We start from the raw sequence: 19,362 nt of genomic DNA, 5'->3' as shown, positions 1-19,362 counted from the left end.
CATTCAGATCTTCAAACTTGTATAGCAAGCACTTTACCTAGACTTCTCCCCGGCCCTCACGGAAAGACCTTGAGTGGAACAAATGGAATGAAGTCTGAAGTATAATGCCACTTATAAAGAGTGACAATGCTACTGAACATTGATATATGATTTATATTGGTCCCAAAATACAAATCAAAGAGTAAATATTTATATAAATGAGCCTTGTCTCACAGTGGCTTCACTTAAAGTCTGTCAATTTTCTGATGATGTGAAAATTTGATTAAATGTCCTGAGTTCACACATATTCTTAGGAAAGCACATTAGGGGTGTGCACATTCCTGAGAATGCTCAGTTCAAGAAGAGGTGTCAGTCACATTTTTGAGCATGCCTAGCTCAAGGTCATGATGACATATGTGTTCGGTGGTTAACAATCTGATCGGGAACACTTTGAGCATACTCAGCTTGCATCTCAAAGATGGTGGCTAGGAATACCTGACAGGAATACTGAGTTTTCTCCCAAATTTTTAACTTAAAAAAAAAACAGAAATATTTAAAGGTGTGTTCATTAAACATTCATACCTACCTTGCTTAGACACATAAAAGTAATATGCCTTAAAAAGAAATTTTGATTCAAATATTGAATTTTGGGCAATCTATGGTAAAACACTATCTTGTGCTGCTTGGAGTCACCCAGCAGCACATTGTAGAGATCATCAAGGTCAACACCAGGCAACTGGGCACTATAGTGGTTATATGACTTTCCTGGTGAGGGGCAAACAAATATATATATATATATATATATATATATATATATATATATATATATATATATATATATATAATCAGGTTAGGACACCACCATCAGCCTAAAGAAACATTCCACACGACTATAGCAAGTGGGACCAGTGAGTTTATTGGGTTTATACATAAGAACATATATACTCCTCTACAGGAGCATGTGTGACCACGATGCTTCATGGAGACCACTTCTGGTTAACCTTCCATCTCTCTATACTCTAGCTCCTCCTGAGATTCACAGTTTTGGGCAGGATTATATGCAGTTGGGAACTGGGAGAGGCCAGAGTAAGTAAATGAATGACTAGAATCTCGGGAGAAGTTCATTCACGTAATCACTCCTGCTCTGATTTCAGGATAGTAATGCTCATGTCATGCCCAAGGATGCAAAGTTCCACAGCACTGAGCTGCTCAGTAGGTGTCCTGGCTAGTTTTTATTGTCAACTGGATGCAATCAATAGTCACCCGGGAAGAGGTAGTTTCAGTTAAGGAATTACCTAGGCAGGACTGACCTGTGCCCTTGTTTATGTGAAATTCTCTTGATTATTGATTAATGCAGAAAAGCATAGCCCACTGTGGTAATTTGAATCGGTTTGGACCTCATTGGTTCATGTATTTCAATTCCTGACCATCAATCAACCAGGAAGTAAGAGAAGAACCTTGTTTCCAGCAGAGTAATACCCATGGTTGAGTAATCCTTCTTACCAAAGGAGGGAAAAGCAGCTTCCTCCAAAGGGCCTGTCCAGTGCCACACAGAAGATGCTCAAAACATCCCTGTTAACATGAAATGCTTGCTGGTATTGCTAGAAATCTAATATTTTTGCCAGCACTACGCTAACAACCTCGAAGCTTTCTGGATGTTTTACACAGTGGTAATCTATCTGTTGTCTTGGTTTTCACACTGATAAAATATAGCAGGTTTTAACGATATAAATTTTAAAATAATTTTGATTTATAAAGAAGTGATGTGTGGGACTAGGGATGTGTCTCTTGGCAGAGCACTAGCCCGGCATGTACAGCTCCTGGTTCCACTCACAGAACCATATAAACCTGCATATAGTTCTGCACTCCTATCATCCCAGTACTGGGAAGGCAGTGACAAGTAGACCAGAGGTTTTAGATGATCCTCTGGTACATAACAAATCCAAGGTCATGCTGGGACACACAAGAAGAAATACATGTTTATCAAACACTGATAAAGGTTCTTCTATAGCATGACCCAAATTGCTACCTTCATTTTCTACTTGGCCCATATGCCTCTGTGACCTTTTCCATAAACTCTTTTACTTAAACTCTTATGTCACCAACCTACATTCTCCGTCACATTCTCTTTTGCCTTATCCCTAGGAGTACTTGTAGATTTGTCTTTTGAACTAAACCAAATGTTCTAACATCTTCATTAGTTCTTAGATAAAAGAGTTTCAAGAACTCTCTAACATGAATCAAATATGGGCATTCTGATCCAGCTACATGGTGACCCAGCCAGAGTCACAACTGCCAGACGCAGGATCCTGACGGGCACAAAGAATTTGAGCCTAGTCTGTGGTTGCTATTGATAGTGGGAAGCCTAATATGGGGGCCTCATGGGTCATGCAATCCTAGATTTCCCTTATTAATTTAGGGTGGAAAAAATGAGAGTCAGTGGAACCTATCTCACATGTGGCATCCATGTTGTACTGAATCCCACGTGCCAGGAATGGTCCCTTGCTGTCACCTGGAGCTCACCTTCTTCCACAAGCACTACAATGTTTTACTCACATCCAAACGAGGCCCAGTGTTTGCACAACTCATCTCTTTTTTCCATATTGCAGGGTTTGAAACAATGATGTCTCTGATTTTTAAAAAGAAAAGTGTGCTTTTGCAAACAGACCATGTACTTTGTAACATGAAAGCAAATACTGTGAGAATGTATGAGCAGATGTACCAGGAAATTGACAAATTCCTCAAGTACAAATCATTTGAGGAATCTATATCAGCCATCTTCACATCTGTTCCCAAAAGTGTAGAGTTTTCCAGGCAGTGCACATCCGAAGACCTTGGAAAGCTTGTTGAGAAGTGTCAAAGAAGAAAGCTGTCTATAATGCTATAACAGGTCTCCCAGGATTCCTGAGGTTGAAGCCAAATGAGAACTGATAAATTGGGGAAGTTGACTGTCTTAAAAATAACCAGCGGGCTGGGGATTTAGCTCAGGGGTAGAGCGCTTGCCTAGGAAGCGCAAGGCCCTGGGTTCGGTCCCCAGCTCCAAAAAAAAGAAAAGGAAAAAAAATAATAATAACCAGCATGCCACACTGACAGATTCAGACTCCTACCCTTCTTGTCTGATTTTATTCTAAATACTTGTTACATAAAATGAATTCCTACAATACTCAGAGATGTGGTTACATTGTGTTGTACTATATTTGCATTGTTAAAAATTAAGCAGGAGGCCTTGCACACTCTGACCAACTACTTTATCACTGAGCTCCATCCTCGGCTCCCAGATTAGAGGTTCAAAGAAATGTTCTCGAGGTAAGCATGGTAGCTTGTGCCTATCATACCAGTTAAGGAGGCTGAGGCAGAATTTCTGGAACACAAGAGTTTGAGGCCAGCCTGGGGAACATGGCAAGATCCATTTCTTAAAAAGGAAAAGAAAGTACTTTGTAAATCTTTAATGAACATACTCAAATAAACATGGAAATAGAAAACCCAAATGTTACCATTAATATAAATTAGAAATAAGATCTATGTGCTTCAATTAGTAAAATAACAATTCATTGAAATATACTGTAGACAAAGCACTGATCACTGTATTTCCAAAAATGACAAAAGTAGTATAAAAAGTTTTCCTAAGGTAGAGGATCAAAGGTCACATGGTAAGATGACCTATAGCAACAAAACACACACACACACACACACACACACACACACACACACACACACACACACACACACACGGAAGGCATCTTCCAGTGTCCTGTCCCACTTTCTGGGAATGCAGAATTCTGCCACCTTCATCCCTTTATCCATAATCTCCGACACACCAGCTGCTCTGACACTACATTTTATTAATTGAGCTCAAACGCCATATTTTCCAGTAACTGAAAGAATGAAACAATTGAGTTATAAGGTGGGTGTTCCTTAAAATGCCTTTTGCTAATTTATACATTCAGCATAGTGTTTCTTGCTTTATGCCTGTCCAATATAGGCCAATAAAAAGATGAATTATTGATCACATTCCCTCCATAAACTAATTTCGCCTGAGACTGGAATATAGCTAGAGTGAGCACTCTAGAAATAACTAGTAAGGCATGAAGTCCTTATTAATGAGCAAGAGTATGGGAACTTCTTGAAACTTTTCTATTTCTAATATGATACTTGAGCTTTGAGGCCAGAAGTCCTGCTATCCAGAAGCACACACAGCACGTGAGGCAAACTCATGTTTTCTTTCTGTGCACAGAGGGCTCTAACACAGAACTCAAATGTGCCAGGAGCCAAAGCTCTTCCAGATGTATGCTTTGGCTGATTTCTAGAAAACTCTTCCGCAGTACCCTCTCTCAGTACATATAGACCACAATGTGGGTTTCACAGCCCACTATAGACTTTACAAATAAATACTACATTTATTTATATACTTGGAGGATGGGGTGGTGTGCAGATCATGGACACACATGGACGTTGGAGGACAGCTTCAAGGAGTAGTTATCTCTTGCCACTTGGATACCAGGGATTAAACTCGGGTCAGCAAGCTTGGGGGAAAGTTTTTTTACCCAAGTGTCTTTACCTGCTAAGCCGTTGGTTGCCTTCACCTCTACCCCACACTTTACCCATGCACGCACATGCGCGTGCACGTGCACGCACACATACACACACACACACACACACACACACACACACACACACACAATTTTATAGAGTATAATGAAATAGTGTTGTAAATGTCCACTCATCTTTCCTTGTTGCCTAATTTATTTTTCCCCAAGTGGATTTACAAGATTCTTTATGGTTTTCCAAGTTCTTAGTTTCATTATGACTATTTTTCTAAAGTTGGAGACAAACTTATCTAAACAACTGTTTTACGAGACCATCTCCCCTCCAGTGACTTTTTAACTGTGTTAACTAAGTGGCAATTGTTAAAAAAATCCTTCTCAGAACATGTTTCCCGGTGTTATTATGTAATTTTCCCAGATTCGCGTAAACAATTTGAGCTTCATTATCGCTGGGGTTTTCCTGAGATTTGATTTGACAGGTACCTGTGAAACGGACTCTTCCAAGGAGGATCATTCTTCACTTTAAGAAGAGCCAAAGACCAGGTTGCTGGCAAAACAGAAAAAGAAAAACAAACAAAAAATCCCATTTATACATGGTTACAAACACAGTTCTTTTTTTTTTCTTTTTTTTTTTTCTTTATTAACTTGAGTATTTCTTATTTACATTTCGATTGTTATTCCCTTTCCCGGTTACAGGGCCAACGTCCCCCTGACCCCTCCCCCTCCCCTTCTAGATGGGTTTTCCCCTCCCCATCCTCCCCCATTACCACCCTCCCCCCAACAATCACGTTCACTGGGGGTTCAGTCTTAGCAGGACCAAGGGCTTCCCCTTCCACTGGTGCTCTTACTAGGCTATTCATTGCTACCTATGAGGTCAGAGTCCAGGGTCAGTCCATGTATAGTCTTTAGGTAGTGGCTTAGTCCCTGGAAGCTCTGGTTGCTTGGCATTGTTGTACATATGGGGTCTCGAGCCCCTTCAAGCTCTTCCAGTTCTTTCTCTGATTCCTTCAACGGGGGTCCTATTCTCAGTTCAGTGTTTGCTGCTGGCATTCGCCTCTGTATTTGCTGTATTCTGGCTGTGTCTCTCAGGAGCGATCTACATCCGGCTCCTGTCGGCCTGCACTTCTTTACTTCATCTATCTTGTCTAATTGGATGGCTGTATATGTGTGGGCCACATGTGGGGCAGGCTCTGAATGGTGTTCCTTCTGTGTCTGTTTTAATCTTTGCCTCTCTCTTCCCTGCCAAGGGTATTCTTGTTCCCCTTTTAAAGAAGGAGTGAAGCATTCACATTTTGATCATCCATCTTGAGTTTCATGTGTTCTGTGCATCTAGGGTAATTCAAGCATTTGGGCTAATACCCACTTATCAATGAGTGCATACCATGTGTGTTTTTCTGTGATTGGGTTACCTCACTCAGGATAATATTTTCCAGTTCTCTCCATTTGCCTATGAATTTCATAAAGTCATTGTTTTTGATAGCTGAGTAATATTCCATTGTGTAGATGTACCACATTTTCTGTATCCATTCCTCTGTTGAAGGGCATCTGGGTTCTTTCCAGCTTCTGGCTATTATAAATAAGGCTGCTATGAACATAGTGGAGCACGTGTCTTTGTTATATACAAACACAGTTCTTTTTTTTTTCCTTTTTTATTTTTTTCGGAGCTGGGGACCAAACCCAGGGCCTTGCACTTGCTAGGCAAGCGCTCTACCACTGAGATAAATCCCCAACACCATAAACACAGTTCTTAATCTCTTGCTAGCTACTAGAAACTACTCATAGTTTTCCTCAAAGTTTTTGTTTCTTCAAGGCCAGTAGGAGAGTCTTCCTTTGTAGGTATACGCTAGCAAGAAGGATCTTAAATATGGTAAGGGGTGTGTGTGTGTGTGTGTGTGTGTGTGTGTGTGTGTGTGTGTGTGCATGCGTGCACGCATGCGTGCACTATGAGATTGATATTCTGTCATTTTTGCCATTCTCTAAAAAGACATAGGCTACTCAATGTACATGATGATAAAAGCAGGCGGACACCATGAGATGAAAATTACTGCTAGATCATCTTAATCTCCATCTGCCACAATCCCACTAAAACTGAAATACCCAGAAAGGGTATTTTATGGAGATTAGATAGGAACTATTGTATAATGAGATACCTGTAGTCTAGGTATCTAAAAAAAAGTTTGTAATTTTCTAAATCAATTTTAGTTCTCTTGTTTTGAAGAATATGAAAAGAGAAGTCGAAGAGAAGAAGTGGCTTAGTTTTGGGCAAAACTAAGGACTTAAAAGGGTAAAAATAAGTGGGAAAAAAATGACCCTAGGCACATTTAAGAAGTACAGTCCCAGAACGTACCTCTGGTGGTCTGTACTGGCTTGTTTTGTGACTGATTTAATTTGATTTTCCACAGATACTTGAAATTACATGTGTTTCATCTGTCTATTTAAAGTTGGCTGTTCCTGCCAACTTTAATAGTTCCTGTAACTGCGATCCATCTTCCTCGCTCGGATCCCTTCGTATAACACCTAAATCCTCTGAAGGGCTAAGCCTGCTCTTGGCTTCAGAGAGTGAGCACTGGGATGTAGCTCACCATCTGTCTTAAACTTCTCAAGTAACTTTTTGCCAAAGCAAGTGTGGATAATAGGCAACAACCTGGGACACTCCTGGTCTCCGAACAGGAAAAATAAAGGGATCCCTATGTGTTAAGTCCTTTGTTTGCTAGTAGTGTTTGTGGGGAATGAAGAACCGATCTTTAATTGTGTAAAAAACAAAGACTGATCTGCATGCCGATGGCCAAGGACAGACTTCAGAGACCTTGCAGTTTTGAAACAGATATTTATGAACATCTGCTTTCTCCCCATAAATTTTAATATGGATTTCATCCTTTGAAACCTATAAAGCTCCCAGGTGCTTCTTTGGTCTTAATCTTGGGGAACATTCTTTAAAAAAAAAGAATAAGAAGTTTCCTTTTTTTCTAATGAACACATTCTAAATCATTTTTTAAAACAGCATTCATTCTTATATATTTGCATGTGTGTTTGTGTATGTGCATGCACATGTGTGTGTTGCACGTGCATACACACGTGCCCAGCCTATTGAAAGGCCTCTGATATTAGGAATCCAAAATTCTATAGTCAGCATGTTAAACCTTCAAAATGTCTTATCCCAGATTGTAAAGCACAGTTGTCTTAATGGAAAGGCCTGCACATGTCTATGGAAAGGCCTGATCTGTGGTTTTCATTAGATGTGTTTAGTGTGTATTTGTGTGACAAGCACTTTCAGGGGGCTGAGGTTTCAAACATCCAATTCAACAAACAAAATCCCTGTGCTCATTGCATTTATCTTCTGGTGAGCATGAATGTGTTCTCTAAGACAATCTTAATTGCCACTGTACCTTTCATATGGTTCTTCAGCAAATGGGATTTATATCGCACCTACAAACCAATAACACTACTCTATTCCCAGTGCCATACTCGATACTGGGGATGCAACTGTTATCAAAGAAGACTGAGTGAATCAGTGAATATTTATATCCGCTCTGTGCTCCTGGCAGGTGTGAGTGTGGCTCTGCACCACCCTAAAGCTCTGGATTCAGAAATGAAAGAAATGCACACGTGACCTTTATTTTTTAATATGCCTTAGCTGGCTCAATGACTGGGCCACTTATAAACCTCCCTGCGGCTAACGCACTCTCCCCTTTGATATTCTTAAGTTATTACTTTCTCAAATCTATACTTTATCTCTGCTAACCCAGACCCAATCAAGGGGGTGGCCCCTGGGGCCGCTTTTCCCTGATTCTTACATGGTTGGGTCTCTGTCTTCCACAGCTTTCATGTTTGAATCTTCTTCCTTCCTTCTGCCCTGGCGATTCCTTTCTCCCTGCACTGTGTTTTCTCTCCAGGGATCCTCAAAGTCATACCTCTGTCCCCTTGTCCAGACACTGGCCACTGGCTCTTTATTGACCAGTCAAAAAACCAACTGTTGGCAGGGACCAACAGTGGACATGCGAATTCCCGTGTAAGCACAAATCAAATCCCCAACAACTGAGTTCTGTCCTCAAACTGCTCAGAGTCTACCATGCTTAGCATCTGTGTCAACAAATGGAGCATCGGTGACTCTGGCTGGAATTGGGGTAACCCATCACCCATTCTCTACTAGGTTCATCTGAAGCCATGCAAACGCCACAAACAGCACCTGGCCTGCCCGAGAGCTAGGAGTTATCACAATAAGTAGGAAAGATAAAAGTACAGAACCAAAGGCAAGAAGGTGAAGTCACAGTACACCAATGCCCACACACAAAGTAGGCTGAAGAGATGTGTACAAGGCCAGCAAGAAGGCACCCCCTTCTTAGAAGGATCAGCTCTTTAGAGTGCAGTCCTGCTGCCTGATAGCACAGGGGTTCCTTACATAACGGAAGAGGCCTCCTCCAGGACAGGAGAGAATTCTCACTTGGTTGGGCCAACGGCTTTCATCTTCTCATAGCCCTCTCTGCCTTCCCTCCTAAGTAAGAGCACACTGACATGGCGGCGTGCCACAGGCCACCTAAAAATGAGCCATCTCAGTATGTCAAATTCCACTCAACTACTCAAAACATGGCTACTTTGCTGACAAAAGAATCCAGAGATGATTTCCCACTAAAACCAACAGAGTTGCATTGTGGAATAGAAAATAATACCTGCATATAGATCTAAGATAAACAGGGCTATTCAGTGCAGGAGATGAAAGTAAATGAGCCCACCCCTGGACTGTCCATCACTCTGTAAAAGGCCAACCTTATGAAAGCAATGTTTGGGGGTGTAAATAATACCCATGTAATGACTGTAATGCTATCACTAAAAGATACAGGAAGACCATCAGTTCAAGGTCATCTTAAGCCGCTTTGCAAATTCAAGGGCAGTCTAGCTACATGAGATCCTGACCCTCAACAAAGGATTTTATACAAACTAAGTTTACATTAAAGGCAAGAAAGCATGACAATCATAAATTGTACTCCTGAAGTCAAAATGCTAAGTGATGAATAAAATTCCTTTCATGGTCAAAAAAAAAAAAATAATACCCATGTAGTTCTCAATTTTATATGCAATGTAAATACATAGCCATTTCTTCAGCAGCATGTCCTTCAAACACAGACACTCAGACGCCCTTTCTTTACAGACTTTCCGGAGCTTCTTCTGGGCCACTTCAGGTCTTGATGTCTCCCCCTGCACCCCAAGCCTAGGTTCCCTCACACTACAGTGAAGAGCCATCCCCTGGAAGAGTCTGAGCTAAGTGTTCCTCTCCAAGGTGGCCAACGGAAGTCCCTCCCAACGGTCCCTTGGTCCCAGCGTCACCACTCCAGCTCCACACCTCCTCTCTCTGCTGCCAGGCACTCTGTAGCAGGCAGGCATGCTTACTCTCTTTGTGCTTTGTGTCCCTCAAACAGGATCTGGACCAGCTTCAGCTCCATCTGGAAGAAGTGCGGTTCTTTGATGTGTTTGGCTTCAGCGAAACAGCAGGGGCATGGCAATGCTTCATGTGTAACAACCCCGAAAAGGCAACTGGTGAGTGGTCCCACTTGTCACAGAGAACCAGTTATGCTTCCCCCCAACCCCCACACCCCAGTTTACAGGAATCTGTGAGCCCAGTGGCTCTAATTGGCCTTCTTCTTGGTAAATAACCCATGTTGTGCTAATTTAGAGTAGTGTCTGATATCTACCTCATACTAAGAAAGGTATCCCAGTGGAGTGGTTATGTTTTGTTTTGTTTTGTTTTGTTTTGTTTTGTTTTGTTTTGTTTTTTAATGTAGCAAGATGCTAGAGAGGAGAGTGTGTCAGAAAAAAGAACAAGGCGTCTTTGACCTCTGACCTCAAGAAAACAAGACTGGGCTGAATTTGTGGTAGAGCGTTTGCACAGCAAGTGTAAACACCTAGGGTCACTCTCTCAGTATTATTTTAAAGGAGGAAGAGAGAAGGGAAAAGCAAAAAAAAAAAAAATGATGGAAGGAGGGAGGGAGGGATGGGGGTACATCTTACTCTGAAAGTATCTGAGAATTAAAGAAAACAAACGTTCTGTCTAGCTGTGTTCCAGAGCCTCAACGAACTGAGGCCACACTAAACAAAGGACTGAGTACCCAGTCCATATTCCGTGTAGCATTCCCTATGATGCTGCTTGGTGAATGAACCCTGTTTACTGACAACAACCAGTTGCTACCCTCATTCACCATCCCTCATCTTTTCTGCTGCCCAAGGACTGACTGTGATGGTTTGTATATGCTCAGCCCAGGGAGTGGCACTTTTAGAAGGTGTGGCCCTGTTGGAGTAGGGGTAACCTTGTTAGAGTAGGTGTGTCATTGTAGGCATGGGCTTTACGACCTTCATCCTAGCTGCCTAGAAGTCAGTATCCTGCTAGCAGCCATCAGATGAAAATGTAGAACTCTCAGCTCCTCCTGCACCATGCTTGCCCGGATGCTGCCATGTTGTCGCCTTAATAATAATGGACTGAACCTCTGAACCTGTAAGCCAGCCCCAATTAAATGTTGTTCTTATTAGAGTCGCTTTGGTCATGGTGCCTGTTCACAGCAGTAAAACACTAAGACAGAAATTAGGGGCAGCTCCAAGATGGCGGGCGCAGGCAATCTTTGAGGCCCTGGAGGAGAAAGACAACTGCACTCAGCAGAGCAAGGGAAGAAATTTGAGGAAAGTACTGAGTTACAGATCTGAAGTACAAAGGAAAAGTGAATGGGATTGGGCAAGAAAGATGGGTCCAACTTTTCATTTGCGATTTTGATATCATGGACAAATATGTAGCAAGAAATCTCAATTGTGTAGCCTGTGTAATTTGAAAATACACTAAATGATAATGAAGTCATTAGGTTATATAGAATATAGAAGATACATGATTGAGTGATGAGGTCAGAATAATGGAATTCTTGTGCAGAAACTTCATAATACAGACTCCACCTAAAGCCATCACCTATAACCAGTCAAGACTTCCAATGGAGGGACTCAGATATCAACCCAGCCACAAAACCTTAGACCCACAATTTCCCTATGACTACAAGATGTGCAGGGATAAAAGATGGAGCAGAATTTGAAGGAAGGATTAACCAATGTCTGGCCCAACTTGAGACCCAATATCATGAGAGAGAGCCCACCTGACAGTATTAATGATATTCTGCTATACTTGCAGACAGGTGCCTAGCATAACCATCATCAGAGAGGCTTCACCCATCAACTGATGGAAACAGATGCAGAGACCCACAGCCAAACCTTAAGTGAAGCTTGGGGAATCCTGTGGAAGAGGGAGAGGAAGGAGCCAGAGGGGTCAAGGATACCGTGAGAAAACCTACAAAATCAACTAACTGGCATATAAGGGCTCATAGATAGTAAACTGCCAACCAGAGAGCACGCATGGGCTGGATCTAGGCCCTCTGCACATGTGTAACAGTTGTGCAGCTGGGTCTTCATGTGACATCTAAAGCTGGAGCAGGGGCTGCCTCTGACTACATTATCTGCCTTTGGATCCCTTTCCACTAACTGGGCTTTCTTGTCTTAGCCTTGATAGAAGAAAATGTGCCTAATCTTGCTGCAACTTGATATGTCAAGGCTGGTCGATATTCATGGGATATCCCCTTTTCTAAGTAGAGTGGGAGGAGATGAGGATGTAGGAGGAAGAAAGGGGAAGGGAAGCTTCCATTGGGATGTAAAGTAAAAAAAACAATAAAAATTATTATATTGGGAGGAGGAAAAAAGACAGAAATTGCAACTAGCAATTGGGGTATGTCTGTGATAGGCCTGACCATGCTTTTGTTTAGAAGAATGTGGACTTTGGAACTTTGGATTTGGAAAGCAGGTAGCATGTTTTAAGTGAGGCTAATGGACGATCCTGGTAGGAATATGGAAGGCTTTGTTGCTGAGGATGACTTGAACTGTGTACCCTGGCTCTAGAGCTTTCAGAGAAGAATTTTAATATGTGGCCCAGATATTTCTTGTGATATTTTGGTGAAGAAGGATGTGGCTGCTTCTTGCCCTTATCTGAAGAGTCTATCCAAAGCTAAAGAGATTTATATTAATTGTGTTGACAAAGGAAGTCTGCAAAAAAGCCCAGCAGAGACTTTTTCTCTAGTTAAGTCTCATGAAGAGCATTTTGAACAAGTGTAGCAAGTTTAGAAAGGAAAAATATAAAATACATGATTCAAGTATTAAAGGGGCTCCAGGAAGTGAAATGGAGCTGAATCCTGTCTTCAAGGTCATTAAACTAAATTAAGGGAGTAGTGACTTTGGGGAAGATCCCACCCAGCTAAGTTTAGGCACACGAAGGACGGTACAAGTCTTTAATCCCAGGAGGCAAAGCCACATGGATCTCTGAGTTCAAGGCCAGCCTAGAACAGAGCAAGTTCTAGGTGAAGGAAAACTTAAGCGCAGACTTGGTGGACCACACCTTTAATCCCAGTGCTTAGAAGACAGCCATGCAAATCTCTGAGTTCAAGGTCAATCTACAGAGCAAGTTCCAGACAGACAAGCTTAGGCAGTGAGGGGTTTAGAAAACAGAAAGCTGATAATAGAAGAAGGAGGGAGAGGGGAGTATGTTCCAGCCCCAGCAAGCAACAGAACTTGGCATCTATGGCAGTGTGGCTTTGACTTTAAAGTCCAGAATAAAAGGGATGACTGAGACAATTGATGCTGGCTAGCTGGAGCTAAGAAATTAGCAATGATCAAGAAGAGACCAGCACCACTGAGGTGAAATCTTCTGGGAAGTATTTTCTGAGAGCAAAAGAAGTTGTGTTCCGGGCTGGGGAGATAGATGGCTCAGTGGTTAAGAGCTCCGACTGCTCTTCCAGAGGTCCTGAGTTCAATTCCCAGAGACCACATGGTGGCTCACAACCATCTGTAAAGAGATCTGATGCGCTCTTCTGGTGTGTCTGAAGACAGCTACAGTGTACTTATATATAATAAATGAATAAATCTAAAAAAAAAAAAAGAAGTTGTGTTCCAGAGATAACCAAGATTGTACCTTGTGCTTCAGCTGGACTTAGTAATGTATAAAAGTCACACAGATGGTACCAGTTTTGAAGACATGAAGGGGTCACGAAGAGCAGCTGAGTCTTGGCACTATGAAGAGAGCCTATGAGAGGCTATTGGTGAAGCCTAGCTGCAGTAGAAGACCCAGTGTATTGGAAATGCCAATATCATGAGATGATCACCAAAAAAGAGTGACAGTGGAATGAATCAGAGTGCTACAGAGGACAGAGCTGGAGAAGTGACACCAGCCCTTTGGAGGAGCCCAGAAGAGCATGGGTAGATCCCAGACATTGAAACAAGAAGCGGTAACATTGAAGTTACCTTGGAGACCCCAGATGTTCAAAATGCCAGAACTGTGGTTTATCTGCTGAGGAAAGCTACTAACAGGGAGTAGAACCAGCCCAGGAGAAAGAAGTTTGTTGCAATCAACAAAGATGAAAAGGGGGTTGGAGATATAAAAACTGCTTTTACATCAGATATGGAAATGCAGAGTTTGGAGTTTGCCCAGCTGGTTTCCTGTCTTGCTTTGGGGATTATAGTTAAGTGATTGATCAGATGAATCCCAGAAGAGACTTTGAACTTTTGACTTTCAACATTGTTGTGACTGCTGTAGACTATAGGAACTTTTGAAGTTGGACTAAATGTATTTTGCATTATGCTATGTTTAGGTATGGCCCCCATAGACTCATATGTTGAACAAGCCTATGGGAGCCAGGGAATAGCTCTATTAGAAGGTCTGGCCCTGTTGCAGTAGGTGTGTCACTCTGGGCATGGGCTTCAAGACCCTCATCCAAGCTATCTGGAAACCAGTCTTCTGCTAGCAGCCTTCAGATGAAGATGCAGAACTCTCAGCATCCAGCACCATGCATACTTGGATGCTGCCATGCTCCCGCCTTGATGATAATGGACTGAACCGCTGAACCTGTAAGCCAGCCCCAATTAAATGTTGTCCTTACAAGATTTGTCTTGCTCATGGTGTCTACTCCAGCAGTAAAATCCTAACTAAGACACTGACTAAAAGTAATTGTGAGTGAATACAAGCAAAGCACCTTGCTATGCATGCCAGATGCCTGCTTTCATCTAGGCAAAACAACAAATTCAAGTTAATGGTGCATCTCTGGGACCTTCTCCTCCAATTTGAGAATTTTATTGATTTTTATCATCTTAAAGGCAACCATTGTGGCAAGTCTGTCCTCCTGTTAACTGCCAAGATGTTAAGGCTGAATCTTAAAACATAAAACAAAACAAAACAAACAAACAAAAAAACAGTGTTTCTTTGACCAAAGATGCTAGGGGCTCACAGAGCAGTACCAATTGAAATGCATTACCTGGAGGAAGGGGTGCAGAAGGTTGAAGCTGGCAGGGAAGGATGGGGCATTCTTGATGCACACAGATTGTGGGCTGATTACAGAGTCTGGATTAAGGCAATACCAGAGTGAACACCTCAGGGTTGTTTTTGTTTTGTTTTGTTTGTTTAATTCAAGCATATAAGGAATTGGAGAATTGAACACCTCCATTTTTAAATGTCATAATTAAAGATTTACCAGACATATACAAAAAGACAGAGCATCAAAGATGCTTCATTTGAGAGCATGGTGCGATCAATAAGGTACCTACCTACCTCTCTTAGGTGGCTGTGAGGGTGCTCTTTAGAGTGTTCACTCCAAGTGAGCTAACTCCTTATTTCAATAAATTCTGAGCCAGCCTGACTGAGGGAGGCCCCGGAAAAGGGGCTAAATGGTACAAGGCACTCCTTTAATAGTATTTTCTCAAATTCACTGCCACACATTTGAAAAGAACATTTTGCACATCGCCGTCTTATTTGTTTTTCCCACCGTGAAGCACAGACTGGGAACACAGAATGATAAAAGCCCTTACAAGGCCAAATACTTTACAGCAGAAACATATTGGATCAAAATGTTTGGCCCTGAAAACTTCGGCACGTTTGAATTCCTTTTCTCATTTCCTTGGACTGCATGAAAGAGGATTTGAGACAGAGAGAAATCCTCTTCTAAACTGTTATTTTCCCATTCGTGAGTCCCTGGGGAGTTTATATATGTTGTTGATTTCATCTTCTTTTTATATAGGCATATAAATTATATATTCGATCTAAGCAAATGGTCTAGCATAATCTGGCAGCCAAGTGTTTTCTTCAGGGAGGCGGCATTTGCGCTCTTGCTGCTCTTAAATTCAGACGTGAAAGATGACTAAGACATATAAATGAACAGCTAGGCTGTGGGCGTGAACAGTCGGCCTAATTCATTCATTCACGTATGCAGTGTGTGCCTTTTGCATGGGCGATGTGTCTTCTACCTGATGCCTGGAGACGGAAGGATGAAGATGGTGCCGAGCCTCTGCTTTAGAAGGGATCCACAATCCGGTTAGAGCCAGGAGCCTCCTATGAGAAAGATCCTGCATTCTTCTCGATGTGTTCCTTAACATACTCCAAATACTCGTTGAATGGATGAGGGTGTACATAATATTTAGAAATGGCAAAGTCAAAAATTCCTTAATATTAAAATGTGGTGCTTCAAGACTGTGAAGATGAATTAACCATATCAAGTACACATCATGATATGATAGGGCACTGGGGGCCTGGTAACAGAAGTTTGGTCCTGTTTCTTCCATAAGAGAACTCACCAAATGGCCGGCTTCACACCTAACTGTATTATGCCCAGCTGTGTACTGTGCACAACCCTGGACTCCACTTGTACCTGCTTTGGGTCAGATTCCCTGCCAGCTGTGAGAGGAGGACTCTAAAGCTGTTTGGATCAGACTCTAGTAGGATCCAGGATCAAGGAGAAGGTGAGGAAGGCAGAGTTTTGGACCTAGGAAACAGACTCCGGAGACCAGAATCCAGGTGCAGATCTACTGTATTGCACAACAGCAAGCATTGTTTATATAACTTTTGGACCAATGGTAAATAGACACGAGATCTGGAGTAGCCAACTATCCCACCGTCATTATGGAGAGATGCCAAGCTGCCAGCACCCAGGGGGATTTCCCTAAAGATGGGGAAGCAGCCACTGCCTTGTTCTAGACCCATTCTGAGGCTCACTAGTTTGCAAGGATCCTCTATTTGTGTCACTCGGAATGCCAGCGAATGTGGAGGTATGTCAAGCCTCCCTCATCATCCACTGGGCCACACCCAAGGGCCACAGCACCCACAGATTCTAATAGAAAGGGCTGAATAGGTTTATTATTGAACTAACCAATAATACAGTAACTGTTCTCATATAGTCTTGTTCCAATATTTTTTTAAATACTGCCCAACCTCTCCATAAATAAGGAACAGACCATAAGTTAATTACTTGTCAGGAAAAAAAATTCAGAAATAGAAAGTATTTCTTAGCGTGTCCAGACTAAGGCTCTACGGGTCTCTCAGAAGCCAAAGTCACGAACTAGCTTATATTGTCACCTCACATACATCATAGGCCAGATAAGTCCTTAAAACCATCTTGTGGGCTCTTTCATTGACACAGAAACTCACTGGAGTTTGATATTTAGTGCTCAGTACTACTGGATTGAAATGAATGAGAAAAAAAGCTAAATGCTAGAGCAGTAGAAAGGCCCTGAGATCGTTCTGATTTATTACTCTAACTAATGTGTTGCCACACGTTGTACATGTGTGTTTCTTCTTTTACTGTCGTTGACTCCATTTTACAAAGAAAAGAAAGGAAGAAAGGAAGGAAGGAAGAGAAAGGTAAGAAAAGAAAACATATAACCAGCATTCTCCTCCAAGGTCACAGAGTTAGCTACTGGTAGAGAACTGCTATTTTCTCCAAGATAAGCTAATTCCAGAAATTGAAATTTCAAATTTGGGCCAGTCCAAATTAAAACATGGAATTTTAGGAACTTTCATAACAATTATTCCACAATGTTCTAGTTTGCGGTAAAGACCAAAAGGAAGTTTAATTGTTCAGCTGTGATCTGCCTCTCTGATTTGTTTTACAAGAGCGGGAACTTTGATGTGGTAATCAGTGGGTAATTGTTGCATGTGGCCAATGATTACAATAGAAACTGTTTCCAGTCCAATTGCTGACTCAGTTCCAATAGTCATGCTATAAAGGTACAAAGCAGATGATTTCAAAATCCCAGAAATAACTCAGAAACCCTCTGAGACTTGTCTGGTGATAGCACAGATCCCGTTACTCCAGTGAATGAGAGAACAGAGGTTGAGCAAGAAGACTTAGCCGAACGTAAGTGACTTCTGGAAAACCATGCAAAGCCTCTTTACAGCTGCCAGTGAGTCTTGGAACTGCAGGACCTGTAACAGTAAAAGAAGGAGAGGGCTTCCCTAGGGCTGTCAGGACTTACAGTCTGCCACATTTTTTGAGTAGGAGGAGAAGTAGGTCATGACTCTCACTTTTGCTGCCTGAAGCATGTGGGCTGACTTAGTTCTTGTAACCTGAAAAAAAAAGTGAAAAAAAAAAAAACGAAAGAAGGAAAAGCTCAGAATTTTGGCACTCACATCCTCCATAAATCTGAATAATCCCCAACGGAGTCACTCTCTGAGTCATTTGATATTTAGAATTTGAATGTGGCTGTCAGTAGGAGTCTCCATGGATTCGAAAAGAAAATGGGAGAATTCTTTTTTTGAATAATGTTCTATCATGATTCTTCTGTAGAACTGAGTCTAAATATTTGCTGTATGAGAGCATGCTGCTCTTTCTATCACACGAACAAACAGAAGGGGGTTGCAAACACAACCAGTGTGGGATGGCCTTCATGGCGGTGAGATTACCTTCACACACTGAAGACAACTGGGAATTGCGGTGTGGCCCTCCTTCGGTGCACATCATTCCTGTGGGTCAGGTGCCTTTCCGTGCCAAATGCCAACATGAATATGGCCAACTCACAAGATAGCTTGAGAGTCACTAATATGAGACTTCGCCGTTTAATTTCATAGAACTTCAACACAATGAAAGAATCCCTTTTGGATTTCTGCAGCCTTGGGGCTGTCTTGTGCTTCCCTTCTACCACACAGCTTCGAGCACAGGCTTATCTGCTAGTATTGTCAGAGTGCCACAGACAGCACAGCGCTGTTGAATACACCCTCACAGAGCGTATAACACAGCACTGTAGGACACAACTTCACAGATCGTACTACATGCTGTTGGCGGCTATTGTGCATGGGTTAATTATATAAAAGCGAGCCTCAGCTTGTTGTTCTGATACTCTGAATTTTCCATAATGATATAAACGTGTGCTCATCAACCCAAATGATTTATTGTCTTGAAATTCTATTCCTTTCTTCCTCATCTTTCAACTTCTAGTTCTATGCTGCGGCATCACAGGCATGCACACATGCACACCTACCTCTCTCTACTCAAGGCTGAATGAACTCTCCTTCCCTTTGCCCTTTCTGTCTTCTGCCTACATGTCTACAACACATGTGGCCTATTTACATGAGCCTTCCTCAAGACAGTAAACCACAGAGTATTGTTTCAGGCCTAGGACACCACCATGTTTAATAAGCACTGATAGATAGATAGATAGATAGATAGATAGATAGATAGATAGATAGATAGATAGATAGATAGATGATAGATAGATGATTGATAGATAGATGATAGATAGATAGAGATGATAGATAGATGGATAGATAGGTGATAGATAGATAGATAGATAATGGATAAATAGATGATAGATAGATAGATAGATAGATAGATAGATAGATAGATAGATAGATGATTGATAGATGATAGATAGATAGATAGATGATTGATAGATAGATAGATAGATAGATGATTGATAGATAGATGATAGATAGATAGAGATGATAGATAGATAGAGATGATAGATAGATAGATAGATAGATAGATAGATAGATAGATAGATAATAGAT

The 19,362-nt window shown here is 41.7% G+C and overlaps 1 protein-coding gene across 15 annotated transcripts in view; it reads left to right on the top strand.

Moving 5' to 3' along the window:
* Positions 1 to 19,362, top strand: part of Veph1 (ventricular zone expressed PH domain-containing 1) — a 255,757-nt gene that overhangs the window by 201,211 nt on the left and 35,184 nt on the right. For all 15 annotated transcript variants that reach the window (XM_087626946.1, XM_087626897.1, XM_087626911.1 and 12 more), the window contains 1 exon segment: positions 9,938 to 10,055. In XM_087626946.1, the coding sequence (XP_087483072.1) occupies positions 9,938 to 10,055 (118 nt within the window).

Source organism: Rattus norvegicus, chromosome 2 (assembly GCF_021556685.1).
Source record: "Rattus norvegicus strain SHRSP/BbbUtx chromosome 2, alternate assembly SHRSP_T2T, whole genome shotgun sequence".
In the NCBI taxonomy this organism is placed as follows: Eukaryota; Metazoa; Chordata; class Mammalia; order Rodentia; family Muridae; genus Rattus; species Rattus norvegicus.
This window is presented reverse-complemented; position numbering and strand designations above follow the sequence as displayed.